Source organism: Merops nubicus, unplaced genomic scaffold (assembly GCF_000691845.1).
Source record: "Merops nubicus isolate BGI_N331 unplaced genomic scaffold, ASM69184v1 scaffold12065, whole genome shotgun sequence".
NCBI lineage: Eukaryota > Metazoa > Chordata > Aves > Coraciiformes > Meropidae > Merops > Merops nubicus.
In genome coordinates, this window is record NW_008610318.1 from 1,343 (window position 1) to 19,233 (window position 17,891).

The 17,891-nt window shown below is 36.4% G+C and overlaps 1 protein-coding gene across 1 annotated transcript in view; it reads right to left on the minus strand.

The window, feature by feature from the left end:
• Window positions 1–4,605: 4,605 nt before the first annotated feature.
• LOC103773504 (cortactin-binding protein 2-like) overlaps window positions 4,606–17,891 on the minus strand; it is a gene marked incomplete at its 3' end in the record, with an annotated part of 29,591 nt that continues 16,305 nt past the window's right edge. The window contains exon 3 of the mRNA XM_008940874.1: window positions 4,606–4,830. Coding sequence (XP_008939122.1) covers window positions 4,606–4,830 — 225 coding nt within the window. The remainder of the gene's footprint in view (window positions 4,831–17,891) is intronic.

The window sequence follows — 17,891 nt, forward strand, 5'->3', positions numbered from 1 at the left end:
TATAATTTTAAAATAAGTTTTCTTACTCTCCAGTAGAAGTCAGAGTAGAACTGAAACTCACACCATCAAGAGATGAGCACAAGGAGAGAGTTTGCATCTGTAATAGAAATAAATCCCACCTGCTACAGCTCATTGTCCCCAGGGTAACTTTTTCCTGCATGGTCAGTAGAACTCAAACACAAGAAAACACTTGAAGTGAAATGACATAGAGAGAGCAAAGAATAAATTCTGCATTAACTTACACTTATAGATGAACACGTGTCATTCTCCCAACATTTTCACCTGACTATACCTGACTCTTCTGTTTTCTTCAGAAGAATGGAAGAAAAATAAAGAGGTGATGGCAATACTGATGTAATGTTTATTGTAGTAAAAGTATTATTTCCTCCTGAAATCACACCATTATCATAAGAAACAGTGAACTAAAAGGGAGAAATCACTATGGGAAATTAAATCTACATTATAATCATCATCTTGGCTTCAAATACCTCAAAACCTGTTTAGCAGTGGAAGGGACTTGACTGGGCTTCATCCTAGGTTAAGCAATACGCTCTGCACAATGCATTTCACAAAAACAAGTCCACCCTTTCTTAAAAACAGTGTTAAATAGATAAAAAATAAAGTATGGCATTATCAGTCATTGTGAAAAACAGTATCGGTACGCCACCTCTGCAGTTATATAAATGATAGTTCAGCTGCAAATTAAATTAACATGCTATTATGATGATCCTGTATTTCAGAATGGTCCCATTCACACTTCTTCACTTGTAGAAAAATCATTTTTTTCTCAGAGATTTAATTGTTACTTTTCAAAGCATCCAACAGCTCTTTTTTTTTTAAACAAATACAAAAATCATGAGAAATAGATACAATTTTTTAAAGCTTGGAAAAGCAATCTGATTATAGTGAAAATGTTTTTATCAAGAATTTCTATAATTTATTAGTCCTCAAGTTTGCTTTCAGATGGACTGGTTCTAGAAATTAACTGTTGTGAAATTATGTAACTTTCAAATAACTACAAGCAGATTTTATCATATAACTGGGATGAAATTGGCTTACCATGCTATTGTAGTATCTTATTTGTAAGCTTTGCATAGAAATAATCCCTAATATATATCTAAATCCTCCATTTGATTCCAAATTTAGAAAAGCAGCATTAGTTTCTGAAAAACTAAATCATTTTATATTGTCTCCTGTGTCTGTCTTCACCCCGTCCTTGTTTTGGCTGTATAATCTTGAACAGGAAAAACCTCTGAATATTTACATGACATTTTCTCCTTTGGATGACAGATTTGGAACTAACTGTAATTATTTATGAGTTTATGAACTAACGATGACCTGACTTGTGAAGTGTACTATATGCATACACTAAATCATATTAGTAATGTAAACATCTGGAAATGTGTCCAAGAAGGATTTAAAAAGGGGTGAAAAAGGATACCGAGAAAAATAGTGTCCCACCAAGAACTAAGCAGCAAAGGCCCCTTAAAGGTGACAGAGAGTGCATGCCTTGTGAGAAAAGGTCGGGGGGGAGCCTGGCTTGCTTACTCTAGTGAAAAAGAAGACTGAGGGATGATCTGATAACGACATACCATTCCTTCTGAAGGGCACTTACAGCAATGGCAGAGTCAAATTTTTCTTGGTAGTGGCAGGTGGGGAAGGTTAACATGAAAAATTGCCCCTTAAGATGCTCAGTCTTGGAAAAAGGTTGCTCACGAGGATAGTGGTGCAGAAAGGCTGCAGCATTGCCATTCCTGGGGGGTTTCAGGACTCAGCTAGACCAATTCACAGATGACCGGATGTGCTGCTGGTGATAATCTGCTTTAAGCATAAGGTTAGACTAAATCACATCAATGGGCCTCTTCCAACTAACATGTCTGTCTGTCTTTCAGCATGCAACCCAATACTAACTTCTCTGTGAACAACTGACAAATCAAGAACTGTCATTTTGATTTACCTGGGTCTGAGGTCCCAGGAAACCTCAAAATTCATTTTGATAGCAGCTCCAGGAGAAGCATTCAGAGAGATGGAACAGGATGGAGACAACACAAAGCAGATGACATCTGGGTATTAGGTGTTTGGTATATGGTAAACTTCTGACTAACAGTCGTTTGTGCATCTCTCTCATTTTTCTACATTCTTATGACATTTTTATGACTTGGTTTTTACAAGGAAATAAAAAATAAAATTATTTAAAGAATACTTGAACTGGTTTTGGCTGGGATAGAGTTAATTTCCTTCATAGTTGCTAGTACAGGGCTATGTTTTGGATTTGTGACCAAAACAGTGTGGATAACATAGGGATGTTTTAGTTATTACTGAGCAGTGCTTACAGAGTCAAGGCCTTTTCTGCCTCTCACCCCACCCCACCAGAAGGTAGGCTGGGGGGGGCACAAGAATTTGGGTGGGGCCACAGATGTGACAGCTGACCCCAACTAGAGGAAGAAGTAGTAAGGGGAGAGGGAGGAATGAACAACACATTCAGAGTGATGGTACTTGACTTCTCAAGTAACCATTACATGTGATGGAGCCCTGCTCTCCTGGAGATGGCTGACCACCTGCCTGCTGATGGGAAGCGGTGAATGAATTTCTCATTTTTCCTCTGCTTGCATATGCAGCTTTTGCTTTACCTATTAAACCATCTTGAACTCAACCCACACATTTTCTCACTTTTACCCTTCTGATTCTCCCCCTGATCCCACTGCAGGAGTGTGAGTGGTTGGGTGGCATCTAGCTGCTCTCTGGGGTTAAACCATGACAATACTTTTAAGGTCACTGCATTGACAGATAATAAGTTCCCAGGAATAAGAGGTCAGCCTAAGCCTGTTTAAAGTCCAATAATATCCATAGAAAATAAACACAGCTGTACACAGACTTCATTAAGAGTGAGATAGTGAGGCCACTGCAAACACCAAGTTAAAGGCGTCACACATTTAGAGAAGGAGGAAGCAGTCCTGGAGGGAGGTGGTGCAGCTGGCTCTGTATTTAGGCTGCTGCATTTTTCTAGGCTTTTTTTTTTCCCCTTACACTGGGTCACCAATACTCAACATTATGCAGTTTTTTTACAAATCCTGTGTTATTTAAATTTCCTATTTGTTACAAAGAGTAAAAAAGGTAGAATCATAACGACACACTTTCAAAGCAACACACATTTTTTCAAGTGTAGTGCTTTATGGTTTCGCTTGAAAGTTAGAGGCTGCAGAATTCATTGTCCTAGAGGTTTAGGTACTTTTCAAAGTAAGAATCAAACTGCGAAATAAATTAAGATCAAACTACTTAAAATTAATATATAAAAAAAACCCCAGGCTTTCATGTATTCTTCCAGAAAATAACAGACAAAAGCGTCCTTTCCTGTACATGCAGAATTACAGATAAAAATTTCAGTAATAAATTTGGGCCAAAAAAAGGACAAAGGTGGAAACTGCATACCGATATCCTGACTTTGACACAAACTTTCACTACGTAAGCCCATCTTACATGCATTTATCTGTCCATATGCTAAAAGCCAGAGATAGATGATGGATTTAGGTACAAGCTGAGACTTGTGGCCTTGCACTGAAACAAGAAATTAATTCAACTGTCCAGTCAGATGTGTCAAGGTCTCTCCCAACAGCATTCTTCAGAAAGAATAAGCAAGCTTACTCGCTCTTTTCTATGCTGAGACAATCCCCTCCCCGAAATCTCAACTAACTGACAAAGCATATGAAAAAGAAAATTAATATTTAGGAGTCCTCAAAAAGAAGTTCTAGGCAAGTATTTTTATGTGCATATTATTTCCAAAAGAGCAATTACTACCAAAATCAATTTGATGTCAACTGTATTAGCACTGTTGGTTTTTTTTTTCCCAGAGGTCAATACAAACCTGTCACTGAAAAGCTATTTCACAGCTGCTGAAGACATGCTATCCATCTTATACCCACTGAGGATGATCCAACACCTAGCAAGCACTTCTTGTCCGATTACTCCCAAATGCCTGGTCTGGATTAGTCCATTATACTACTGTTCCCCTCTTTCCTCTCAGAAACCCATCATCAACATATTCATATTTAGCTATGCTTTAGGCATGTATGGCTTGCATATTAATGAAATATGTACATGACATTGTTTTGACACAAATATGAGACTTTTTTTTGCAATGTACTTACTCCAAAGCAATTTTATCTTTACAGCGAGTGTTCTAAATATGTAAACCCTATTTTTTAGAGTTACAATTTATTTTTCCTGATTTATGAAACAAAGCCACCTATCTAAAACACAAATAAATTATTTAATGCTATTCAGATTAGAACAAAAATTACAGTAGCTCCTCTAGGCTTCTGTGGTGTTGAATTAAAAATATATTGTGAAGAACTATACACCTACACACTGCACCAACTGATACTAGGTGTATTTAATTTATTTCAGTATAGCTAAACTCATGGAATAAGTGAGGTGTGCACACAAAATGTCACCAGAAAATCAGCACCTCACTATAAATGACAATTAAGTGATAACATTTTAACACTCATAATGATAACCACGTTAGACAAAGATGCAAATTTCAAAAGTAGCATGAAAGAAAAAAAGCAGAAGAGTGACAAGGAAAAAATGTTGGTCACGGGATACCTTTTTTTGTCTGTTTTCAGCAGCAGCCAACTGAGCTGACATTCTTTCTTGCATTTTCCTGCAGTGAGCCATAACAGCTTCTAAAATGGACAAAGGGTTCATGCATATTGGCTTCTTTTCTTTATCACCAGCACCTGCCTCAAAGTCTCGCTGAAGAGCCAGAAATGGGTCACTCAGATTAAATCTTCCATATCGCTCCTGGATAAAAACCTCTTTGCGTCGGGCCTAACAAAAAAAGCAGAAAGACAAATAAATGAAAAGAAATGTGTTCTTTGGAATACATCCACACATAGAAGAGACCTAAACCACAGGCAAAGTTACATAATGTATGTTTTTTAAATGGTTTCTTTAGGTATTTGTTTACAGTCTCTTGATGAAATAGTCATATATATTTGCACACAGATTCCATTATAGTCAATACAATTCACTACATCCAAACCTTCCCCCTCTCTATTCAATACAGAACTATCAGTTTGGAGCAGTTTCAGAAGTATCACAAAACAACATCTTGTAAATTGGCTGATACAGAGAGATAGAAGGGAAGAAAAACACTCCAAAATATTTCTATTTCTGTGTATTAAAAAGATGCTAGTAAAAGATAAGAAAACATGCTCTGTATGTTTACTGCAGTACCAATATAAGTGCTTTTCAAATAAAAATTTGATGGCAGGTAATAGAAGACAAGCAAAGAGCAAAAATATCAAGGTTCTTCTGAAATGAAGACACTTCTCATATCTTTGTTCAGGAAAAGCTTCATGATCATGTGTTTCTCCATGCCATTATTTTAGAACATAATCTTACTTCCAAAATACAGGACAACATTTCATTGTCATATCAAAAAATATTACACAATAAAGATCTGAGGTAGTTTTACTTGACACATTTTTGGTTCTTCAGTGTAACATGAAAACAAGATCAGTTTCAAAGAAGTATTATATTTATTATATTTTTTAATATAAAGTACACAGGAAGGCCACACATAAGTACTGACTTCTCACAGTCTTCACAGAAAATACTGTTCCAAAATCTTAGGCTTAATATCCATCTAATTTGTAGGGGGAACAGAAAACCAAACCAACCAACCAACAAAAAAAAAAACACCAGAAAAAAAAAAATCACAAAGATCCAATGATTTTTAAAGGTTTGTTCTGGTGATTTTGTGCTTGCACATATAACACAGAGAAGAAAAAAAGCAAAACCAACACAGTACGAATTCTGGAATAAAAATGAAGGATTGTTACCTTAAAAATTAAAACAGTCTCCAGAGCAGTGCCTGCATATTCTGATGCTTAAAATACTTTCAGTCTATTTTCCAATTTGATAGTACAAATACAACTTGAAAATATTTATTTTTTAATAAGTGCCTTTGGGGCATAACTTCAGAAAAAGCTTGCAGAGTTCATTCAGACCTAGTGTCTCGCTAGGCTTAGAAAGTCAAGTGGTGATTGTCTGAAGAGACAATAAGCTGACACAACCTAGTTCTTTTTTATAAAATGCATTGTAAATAACCCCTAATTAGTCTAATATTTTAATCCCTTGATTTCAACTTAGATTTAAAAATAAAATAAATTAAAATGTCTAACTCTAAAGGTAATTTTACAAAGCCAAATGGTCAGAGTTTCTATTCGTAGCTCCTGGTTCCATACACTGAAGTTCCATGATATTATGCAGCTTAGGAATTCAACCTTCATCTAAAGGAAACAATCAAAACCAAAAGCCTGACTGTAAATGGATTAAACAGACAAACAAGATGACAAACCCAAGCAGGTTAAGAATTTAAATGAAGTGGAAGCAGAATCCATATATAAATTATCAGCAGTGTAAAAGGCACTTTGTTTATACAAAGAAAGTGAGCCATTAAAGTAAAGGAAAATCGACTGATGTAACAGTTCAGCTGTAAATGAAAGAAAAGACCACCAGAGCCTTCACCCTTCAATCCAAAGACCAACATCAAAAAGAGAAGCCAAGTGGACTAACTGATCTCAGAGGGAAAGGCAGCCACTCATGCCTTTAAGGAAGCACAGGTAGGAAACCAATGCAATGTGTATTTTCCACTTTTTTTTTTTCCTGTGACCCATGACTAGCTGTCTTCTTGGCACATAACAGTATGAATGCAACATGTATGTACTCTTTAAAATGTTTTCTAGATGCACAGCAATTAACAGAGCAAGCAAGGCTCAGTGTGCAGCTGCCAAAATAGTAACAGGACTGAGTGTTTGGATTCATTAACTAAGGAAAAAGATGAAACTACATAGAAGGGATGAGCTCTGTTTTGATTTTCATTCAGACAATCTGCTGGTTTTAAGAGTTGAAGTGGCTACAGGAAAACATGAAACCTAAAGACTGTGGAAAAAGTGGACAGCACGTGGTTTGGGATAACTCTGTAGGATGAAGCTTTAACTGTACACCCTCAAGCACAGGGTAAAACAGACTGGTGACTCCCAAACCATAAACAGCAAAGCCATCTCAGGATCCTTCCAACTCAAAAGGGAGCTAAATGCAAAATATTGAAACAAATGTTTCCATGTTTCTATACAAGGACTAAAAGTATAAAATGAAATGATAGGATGAGGATGCATGATTACAAATGAAGATACCACAATCAAAGACAAAGCAGAAGCTTGGTAGAAGGGAAATGATGAGTAGCTCCCTAGAACTTAGGCACAAAGTGGCAGAAAGACAAGCTAGGCTTGGCTGGTTGGTTTGGTTGGTTTTTTCCACAATTCCTCCAACCTCTAAAGAATGCTTTTGTCCCTTTGCACTTAACTAAAGTACATCAGATGGGAGGAATAGAAGTAACAGAATCACAATATTTTCTCCCTTATATCATCTTTCAGCACAGAATTTCAAGTCATAAGAGCTAACAGCAATACCAAGATATCTTTTTTATGGCACTCATTATCTGGGGAATGTACAGTCTAATGTCATACGGGTATAATTAATCCTTTAAAATTGTCTGCATAATTTTGTGGCTGTGCTAAAACAGCATCAGCAGTATCTCATATTAACTTCAATTGCACAACAATATATACAGAAAATAACATTTAAAATGTTGATTTGAGAATAATTAACCAAAAACATTCTCCCACAGAAAATTTTCAAACTCACACTATATACCTACTATAGGAGGCAATCAGGACTGCTGCACAGTGAAAGGTGCTATATTAATTTATAAACTATCAGCTTTACTTTTCTGTACATACTCACTTGCACAATGACAAGCGTCTTAATGAAGAACTAAGATTGAAAGTATTTAAAAGTATAAAAATATCCATGGGAAACAGTATTTTTTTTGCAGCCTTTGCCAGTGTTACAGAATTATGACTTAAGCTAAATCCTCCAACAGGTACCTGCTAAGGAAAACTGACAGTGAGCACGTAAAAATTAAGAGGAAAATATTCTAAAAGCAAATTAATAAACTCTCTTTAAGTAGGCAATTCATTAAATGCCCTACTGCAATAGAAAAAATGCTTAAACTTTTTCACAACAGCTTTTGAATTCAGTCCAATAAGAACATCACATTTATACAGAGCTATATATATATATATATATATATATTTATATTTATACAGATCCGTTACACAGGATATGAAAAATAAAAATTAAAAAAAATGTAATGAGGATAAAATAATAAAATAAGATTGCAATTACTGCCTAAAAAGAACGAAACTCCAAAGTTTCTTTATGGACAGGCTCGTCTATAGCATTATGTTAGATCAAGGACAAACTACAAGTTTATACTAAAAAAAGTACAGTAGACCTGAAAAACATCTTCAGAGAGGAGTGAAAGATGATCAAAAGGTACAACACAGCTTGTCTTCAAAAAATAGCTAAGTTGACTTTGCAGTGTGAAAAAAACAGGAAGAAACATGCCAGAGGTCTGCACACTGACAGGACAAATAGCAAACATCCCACGATCTAATGAGGGAATTGGATTTGGACACAAGTTCTTCTCACTGAGAGCAGATAAGCACTGGAACGTGTTGCCCAGGGCAAACATATAACCTCTGTCATTGGGAGATTTCCAAAACTAGATTGGATAAGGCCATTAGCAACCTGATCCATGTTTGACGTTAGTCCTGCTTTCAGCAGAAGATGAGACAGAACAATCTCTTGTGGTGCCTTCCAACCTAAATTACTCTATGATTAGTGATTTCTTTTAGGACTTTTTTTTTTTTTTTTTTAATCTTGTATGTGCTAGCAATCTTCTCAAGTAAGAAATGACAGAAATGAGCTCTCAGAGGAAGGAAAAACAACCAAATACTGGTGGAACAAGTCTTATCTTGCTTCAGATCATGAAAATACTTAGAACTTTTATTCTCTGATAGTTTCAAAAATAAAAAAAATCAGTACTGAAAAATTTTAGGGACTATACAACTCTGCAACACAACGGGAGCTTTAGCCTCAAGCTTTTTCCCCTCAGTCTGCATCCAACAAGAATGCGGATGATCAGGCTGTAAGATAAATTGCTTTGTTCATTACTCTCACAGGGAGCCTGTCAACTACAACATAGAGCAAGACCCCTCATTCGCCCCGACACCAAGGTTTTTTGTATTCCTCAAGTCACCTCTGTGCATCTATCTGCCAGCTCCCTCCTGGACACTTCCATCTCTCAAGCTCACCCCTTGCAGTCACTGACCCTATTTATCTACTGGCAGATGAAGATTGGCAGTGGGGGTTTGGGGAGAGGAACAAAAGAAGTGGAGATATCTGGTTGATGACCTGTGGGAAAAGCTGCAAATCCAGCATATGAACTGGCCTAAGGTCACTTGTTTCCTATGTTCCACTTCAGAAGAAAAAAAAATAGAATTAGAAAATCTATTTTCAGTGATCAAGCTGAGACTTCTGAAGTCTAGTTAGACTTTTCCCTCATTTTGGAAACAAGAATATAAGAAGGCAAGGAGGCCTTAAATAGTATCCATCTTACTGTGGACTTAAAGCTGAAAACACAAAAATAGCAAGGAAAACCAATGCAGCCATCTGATGTATAAGTAAGAAATAAGCCAAATAAAAACAAAGAAACAAAAAAAAAAAAAAAAAGAGAAAAATTAATCACATAATATACCTTATACAGCTAGTTTTCTTTTGGTAATGATCTAAACTGACATCAGGTGGATGCGTTGGCTGAAATGAGTTTTCAAACAGTTTATGTAAGCAGTAACAGAACATATAAGCTACAGTATTTTTCAGGTTAATCCTGCATTTTTCCCTGCAATGTATCTAAGTTTCCTCTTCATTTACCTGCCAAGTTAAGAGTTCAGCAAGTCCAAGTCTTCCATGAGCAATTGATGATAAACATCTAAAATAGGACTGCATGTCCTACACTGCTGTGGAACAATGGAACTGAATTAAAGCTGCCCTAGGACCCTTAAACAAAATTTCCTTCCTTTTAAGAGCGTTTGTTCCTCTGATTAATTTCCTTTTCCACATATACTAAAATTGTTTCAACAGATGTTGATTAAGTTCATATTAATATTTTCTCTTGACATATGTAATAGGGAGTGGTAAAAAGTTTTCTAGAACTAACCAGCACAGAAGAGGAGGCAGTAAAAGCTTACTTTTATGTCATGTTAAAGATGAGGGTGAATCCTTCATTGTAAATAAAATGGAAAGACTTTTTAAAAGAGGAAGGTGTCTGAAAGAGAACATGTTTATAAATCTTAGTCAGTGGCATTACTCAGTGTCCTGAAATTATTTGCTGGAGTTATTTGAATAAGAAAGAATTATCAATGACTATAATATAACAAAAGCAGTACTTTCCTAGGTACCTGCAAAATAGTGGCTGGGGCAATATATGTCTTATTATGATTAACTAAGAATGACTCTTTAAAGAACGCTAGCAATTTTGTTATATAATAACATTTGGAGATTTGGAGGCTTTTTTTTTTTTAATTTTTTTTTAAATTTCTTTTTAATTTTATTTTAATGCTGACGTAAATTAGTGTTTTGAAAGTATCATATGAGATGTTACTTCCATATAAAGCTTTACATAACAAACTAAAAATGGAAGTGTAAACATCAACGACTGCTGGAGAAATGGTATCCTGCTGTCGTGACTCCTGTGAATGAACACATGATGCTCCCTTTCTCTTTCCAACCTTAACTACCGTCTGAATTCCTTTCTTCAGCACTGTGAGAGTGCACAGCAACATCAAGTCTGAGTTACATTTTAATAAACTCAATTATTAGATGAAAAATATTTGACCAATATATTCAAACTGTCTGTTTCCATGTTAAATGTCAAGTATCATGAGGCGAAAACTTGTGTGCACACTTTAAGGACAAAAAAAGGAAATTCTCTGAAGAAGACTGATAATCGTAACAGGCTGCTAGTTCAAATGGAGTAAAAACAGTAGAAAGAATTAAGAAATAGGAGGATGCAATCAGCAAGTTAAACAAACCCAACACACAGGTTGATTGTGCTCTAGCAGACCTATATAATTGTTTCATGCTGCCAGAAAATGCTCTTTACAGATGACTGATCAGGATCATGAAAGAATACAAGTCTTGTGGTAGCAGTACTGATAAAGAAAAGAAAATATACTCCTTTAATAATTTTTAATGTAAGGCACACATACTCACAAAATGCATTCAAAACTATCTTGGAGCAGTGTCTCGTAACAGTCATAAGCCAGGCAAATATACTGATGAAACTCATTACAGTGAAGTAGGCTGCATGAAATTGGAGATATAATCAATTTTTCTAGAAAAGTTATCCCGAGTATGAACCATTAAAATAAGAGTAATAACAAAAACTTGTACTATTCTCTCATTCACAACAATCCATAGAACTTTAAAAAAATTTCTAATTCACCCACCAAGTGTCAGAATCACATAGCTTTAGAGCCAAGCTTTTAAAAAGCATTGTTTTGAGATAAAAAGAAAGCTCTGAGCTGTGTAGTTGTAAAAGGCTATCCTCAGCATCCTCCAGATAAGAAGATATACAAACCCACCATTTTAAGGCATAAAAGGCCAGACCTTACCTGGCAGCTGATGACAACAGCAAACCAGATTTTCTCTATTATGTGCCAAGTATCCAGATATCAAACTGATTCACAAAAAGCTGTATGATCTCCTCTTCTCTGCACTAAAAAGCGGACTTAAAAGTTCAACATGCCTAACAATTAATTCAAATCTCTCTGTGTACAGGAGAACAAATATTTAATTAACACTTAAACAATCCTGACTGACAGTATAACAGAAAGTACTGAAGACTTACACAGCCAAGGTAATGATTAAGCCTAAATTCCCTTAGAGATCTGGTTCCATAAAACGAGAATATCACCCAACAGCACCAGTTTACTGTTACCCTAATATTGCTAATTAGAACAACCTCCTTCCCTTTCTCCCTGTTACCTAATAAAAACTTCCACGAAAGAAACAGACAGAACAGACAGACATAGGCTTCCAATTCCTCATTACTAATTTTCTTCCCTAGGGTAATGAATCCACTATTCTGAGGTCGTGGATTTAAAAATGAAAAAGCCCTATTACAAAGTTAAAATCACTTACTAACAGATCAGTATCAACAAGAAAAAAAAATACAGTTAATATAAATATTCTTCACTTCTTACAAATGTAAAAGGTGAAACTCAGGCCTTGCACTAAGTTTCTAAATGAGGAAGGAGAAAAAGCTGCAACTGTGAAATAACATGTGTTTTTAATTGAGCCATCCAGATGTTTTATATGAAGATGATATTAGACCTATTTTATGACTGCTTTGTTGTCTGATGCTTAAACATTTGAAAATTATAGGCCAATATTTTGTAAGGAAGTATCACTGTTTGATGCTCCAATTATCTAACCACCCAGACATTTATTTCTGAATATAATACAGATCCTCATAATAAGTCTCAATGGATAGTAGAGACTTGAGCTTTCTGGTTACTTTAAATAACCATTTGTCATCTAGACTTTCATGCATGTTCAATTTCCAGCTCAAATTCATGCAAATCAATTCATAATTCTTTGTATGGAAATCTGTCAGCTATTCTTCTGAACTTACAAAAAAAGTCTGACTTTACCTATAACTGAAAAAGAGCATTTTAACAACCATGCTTAGCAGTTTAAAAGTTTCTTCAGCTCAATAACAGTCAAAACTTACAAAAAGCATAACAGAAAGACTTTAAATCTGTCTCTTGTTTCTTTTTTGTTCACAGTGTTTAGATCTTCATATTTTCAAGCTAACAAAATCTCACTTACAATATCATCCCATATGACTGCATGGCAATTGCATGATTACCAAACTTTATTAATTAAAAGGTATACAAATGTCAAGCTTACAATGCAGTCATCAGGCACAGTCCATATGGGTTCAGAAGGGGAAAATCCTGCTTACCTGACCTGATATCCTTCTACGATAAAGTCACAGACCTAGTGCACGAAGGGAAGGTGGTGGATGAAGTTCTTCTGGATTTTAGTAAGGCTTTTGATACCGTCCCTCACAGCACCCTCTGGACAAGTTATCCAACTGTGGGGTGAGCAGTTTCCCAGTTTGCTGGGTGAAGAACTGACTGAAGGGCAGGGCTCAAAGGGCTGTGGTGAACTGGGCTACATGTGGCTGGTGGCCAGTCCCTGGCAGTGTTCCTCAGGGCTCAATTCTAGGGCCAGTCGGCTCAACATATTCATCAACAATCTGGATGCAGGAGCTGAATGGCTCATTAGCAAGTTTGCTGATGATGCCAAACTGAGAGGTGCTGTTGACTCTCTTGAGCAGTAAGAGGCCCTGCAGAGGGGTCTAGATACAACGGAACACTGGACAGTTGGATCAAATTTTAAAAGTTCACTAAATTCCATCCCATTAATTAATCACTAACAGGTCAAAATGCCAGATTCTGCACCTAGTATGAAGTAATGCTGGGTAGAAGTACAAACTGGGAGAGGAGTGGCTGGAGAGTAGCCCTACAGAAAGGGATCTGCGGGTGCTGGTTGACAGCAGGCTCAATACAACCATCCAGTCAAAAGAGGAGATTGTCCCACTGTATTCAGTGTTGGTGCAGCCCCACCTTGAGTGCTGTGTGCAGCGCTGGGCTCCACAATTTATCAGGGATGTGAAGTTCCTTGAATGCATCCAGAGAAGGGCATCAAAACTGGTGAAAGTGCTGGAAGGGATGTCCTACAAGGAATGGCTGAGGACTTTGCACTAGTTAGGAGAAAGTGAGGCTGAGGGGCAACCTCACTGCTCTCTAGAGCTTCCTGAGGAGGAAGAAGAGGAGAGGGAGGTGCTGAGCTCTTCTCCATGGTATCCAGTGAGAGGATGTGTGGGAATGGTTCAAAGCTGTGCCAGGAGAGGTTTAGACTAGACATTAGGAAGCATTTATTTATGAGAGGGTAGTTAATAATGGAGCAGGCTTCCTAGAGAGGGTGACAATGCCCCAAGCCTGTCAGTATTTAAGAGGCATTTGGACAACGTCCTTAATAGGACCACTTTAGCTGGAAAAGACCACTAAGATCAAGTCCAACCGTTAACCCTACTCTACCAAATCCACCTCTAAGCCAGACCCTAAGCAATAATGTCAGCCCTGAACTGGTCAGGCAGTTGGACTACATGATCATCGTAGGTCCCTTCCAACTGAAATAGTCTATTCTATTCTATGAACAATACAGATTTGAGGCAAAGTAAGATAATTCCATGTTGCCCAATGATTTCCAGTTTTCACTGGAAGGTAAACTGTGAGAATAGTATGTATTAGCTCCAAGAAGAATGTCATTCTTGCCGTTATCCTGAGTGAAGAAGATGAATGAATGGATTTAACTAAATCAATTTGATTTCTACAGTAGAACATTTTAAAGTAAATAGAATACTCATATACATCGCATATTTTGAATTTTATGGCCCTAACTAAACCTGTAAAGCAATTTCCAGCTTGTATTCTCTTTACAGATACCAGTACTTAAAAGTTACCAATTTAAAAATTGAAATATAGCCATTTATTTCCCCATTATCAAGCTAAAATTTTACTCCGGTATTTCAGAAAGAACTCACTATAATCACTGTTGGTCTGTTTTCTCAATTTTTCCTTTTATTTATACAAATGGAATGTTGGCTTTTTGAAGAAACCTAGTGCTAAATATTTTTAGTAGATTGCCAGAGCTTCTAAGACAGATGCCTCCCTCTGGGAGAACTGCAGCTGGAAAGACCTATCCACCAGTCAGAACAGCAATGAAACAAGAGTGGGAGGGAGAAAAGTATGGGAACACATACAGCCAAGCATAACAAAACTAATTGCTGCTGAGTATTTTCACAAGTGTGGAATTTGAAAAGGACAACAATCAAATTGCTTCTCTTATTCATAATTACTTTTTTATAAATTATCATCACAATCTCTTTGGCAGAACGAAGAACAAACTCTATACATTTTCTTCAGCACCAGTAACATGAAGAGACACACAAAAGAAAGAAGGGTCATGCTATCAGTTGCACTTTAGTGTTACCATCAACAAAATTAAATGTACCATTTATTGGCAGAGAGAAACTGTCCTGTGTTCCCACAACTAAAAGTTGAAAATTTCAGTACAGATAGAAGACACAATTACATTTCTCCTTCTCAGCATGAGTAATGATGGCAAACAGATAAAACATTTTACATAAGTCACTAAGAATGAAGTCACATCTGTATTATTCATAAAGATCACAGAAACTACGAAATAGTTACAGCGACATGACGGAATTTTTCAGTATTATTTTTACAAATGGTGTATCTCTATTCACTAGCTTATGTTGGATTACGCAGCAAGATGGAACACGAGTAGGAGGAATCAAGTGAAAGAGGTAAAGCAATTATCCAAATAAGAAACCAACAGACTACTTTCAGCTGAATTAGTAGCTACGTGCCTGGCAACAATAAAGAAGTTCAGATCTTATGTGAAAAACAAGAACAGATTACCAGTTTAACAGTCACGACTGCAAAGGACGGAGTGAAAAGGATGTTTGCAATGCAAGGCCACGGAGTTTTTGCACTAGAAAAACTAGTAGCATAGTTTCTTACTTGTAGTTTCCAATTTCAGGAGAGACAGGAAAAAGGGTATTTACTTGAGCAGTGAAGCTTAAGCTTAGTAAAACAACACATATCCAGGACCGTTTTAACATGATTTGCCAAAAATGCTGATTTGCTCAGTGCTTAACATCTCCCTTTGGCAAACAGCAAATAACTACCACAAGAGGTGGTGTAATGTTCTTGAAAACTTAATTTTGTCAGTAGCTTCTAGAAGATGCCCTTCTATGTGTCAAAACATTAGGATACTTCTAACAAAATTTATCAGTCCAGGGACTGCTACTGCTACATCTCCAACATCTATTGGAAAAGATAAGACATGGTTCCATTCACAGTGAAGTGAAAGAAATAAGTGTTACCTGAAGCAAAATTCAAATACAGTTCACTCAATACCTCTCATCACACAAAGAAAAGTATTTATTATTAGCTATCCATCTTTTCAGAACTATTGCTACAAAACCCACTGAATATAAGAGAAGTGAATTCTTTCACAGGCATCTGAGATGATTTTTAAATAAGATCCCATATATATAAAGCCAATTCACCAACACTATAAACAGTATTTCCAAATCATTATAACATGGACTCTGTTAATGTCAAGGATAAAATATAAGACCGTCGTTTAATTTCACAACATTTCCTGAAATCCAGTGTTAGGTTTTGCTTTCTTAAGCAGCCTGGGTCATTTTGTTGTCATGCAACATTTTCTTACGTTGTCATGCAATTCTTAAAAATTGAGGACCACACAGATATTTACTGGAACAGTGTTCGTTTCTTGAATCATTTGGCAAGAGAGCAGTATATCAACACATGTTAAGTGATTTTATAAAAATAAATTGAGCTGACATAACATAAACTAAAAAAACCCCAAACCACTGCATAAACCATGGTTGAGATAAAAATCAAAATCTGACCATTCTTTAAGGTTGCGTCTAACAACAAATACTCAATTAGGTGAGCAAAGGGCATGCTGCATTACTTTAAAATTTTAAATAAATGACAGATAAAGAAGTCATCCCAACCTAAGCAGAGGAAAAAAAATCATTTAATCTAGTAACCTGTCTGAGGTTTATTGACATTTCATGTTTTCCTTGCAATAAATTTTAAATAGCTTGCAATAGTGGAATAATACTTTTTGTCAGCCATGTTCAGAAAATTACAATAAACTAATATCAAGAAAGGAAAAGCTTCAATCATAAACAGACTCACTGGACAGGTAAAGACAAACAAAAAGACAAACATTTTTCCAAAGCAGCAAAAATGCATATGCAACTGTAATTAAAGGCTATACATTAAAAGAAGTGATCAGATGAGCAAGGACACAAGCTGCAGATCATTATCTCCCAAAAATTTAGTAAAAATTAAAATTTTTTTCAAAGAAACTGCAACATCCAAAATTGACAATCAAACAAGGCATTCTTTAACTTCTATTTCGTGGTTCACTTCTGCCACCGTCAACTGCCATCACACTGCCTACAACAATAACTTTCTGTTACCTACAGTTTAGTATCTTCTGCTCCTCCTCCTACCTAATCAGCATTTTCCATAGGCACCTGCTACAAAACAGGCTCTCTTACTGGCTGCCAGGAACCTCTAAAGCCACTTCCTGTGTGCTTTTAGCTCCATTCTTTGGTATGAGAAAGCCATGGGATTCCTATGTGTAGGAAAAGTTCAGATTTGCATTTAAACTCACAACAGCTTCACACAATTACTACAGGTAAGTGTCATCATAATTTATAGGTGGTGTAAAACAACTGATAAATTGTTTCTACCCATCAGTCAGTTTGAGAACGACTAAACTATATGGATGAGTTCCCTTTTCCCTGATAGTTCTCATGTTTCTTCTCCTCTAAACTCAAAGTTCATTCTAGAAGTATTAAGTCCTACAGCACAACTCTTGTTGACTTCATAAAGTAGTCTGGGATAAAAACTATCCATACACCATTATGGTGTTGGTAGCAAATCTATTTTAACATGTAACTTACAGAGTACAGGCAAAACAAAGTATTGCCCCTCACAGGATGCAGAAGATAAAACGGAACATAAAAAGGACATGAAAACTAAGATAAATCAGTTGTGTTTTTTTTCTTAACTAAAATTTTAACCAGTGGTAGACAAAAGTCTGCTGTGGGCAAGGGAAGGAAGCTAGACAGAACTCACTGGGAAGCAGACAGGTCAAACTAGGCAAGCACAGCTTGCAAGCATCTACAACTCTCCTTCTGTATACTTTACTTAATATTTCCCTGCTTTAGCTCCCCCACCCCCCCCCCCCCCCCCCCCACCCACACCAAC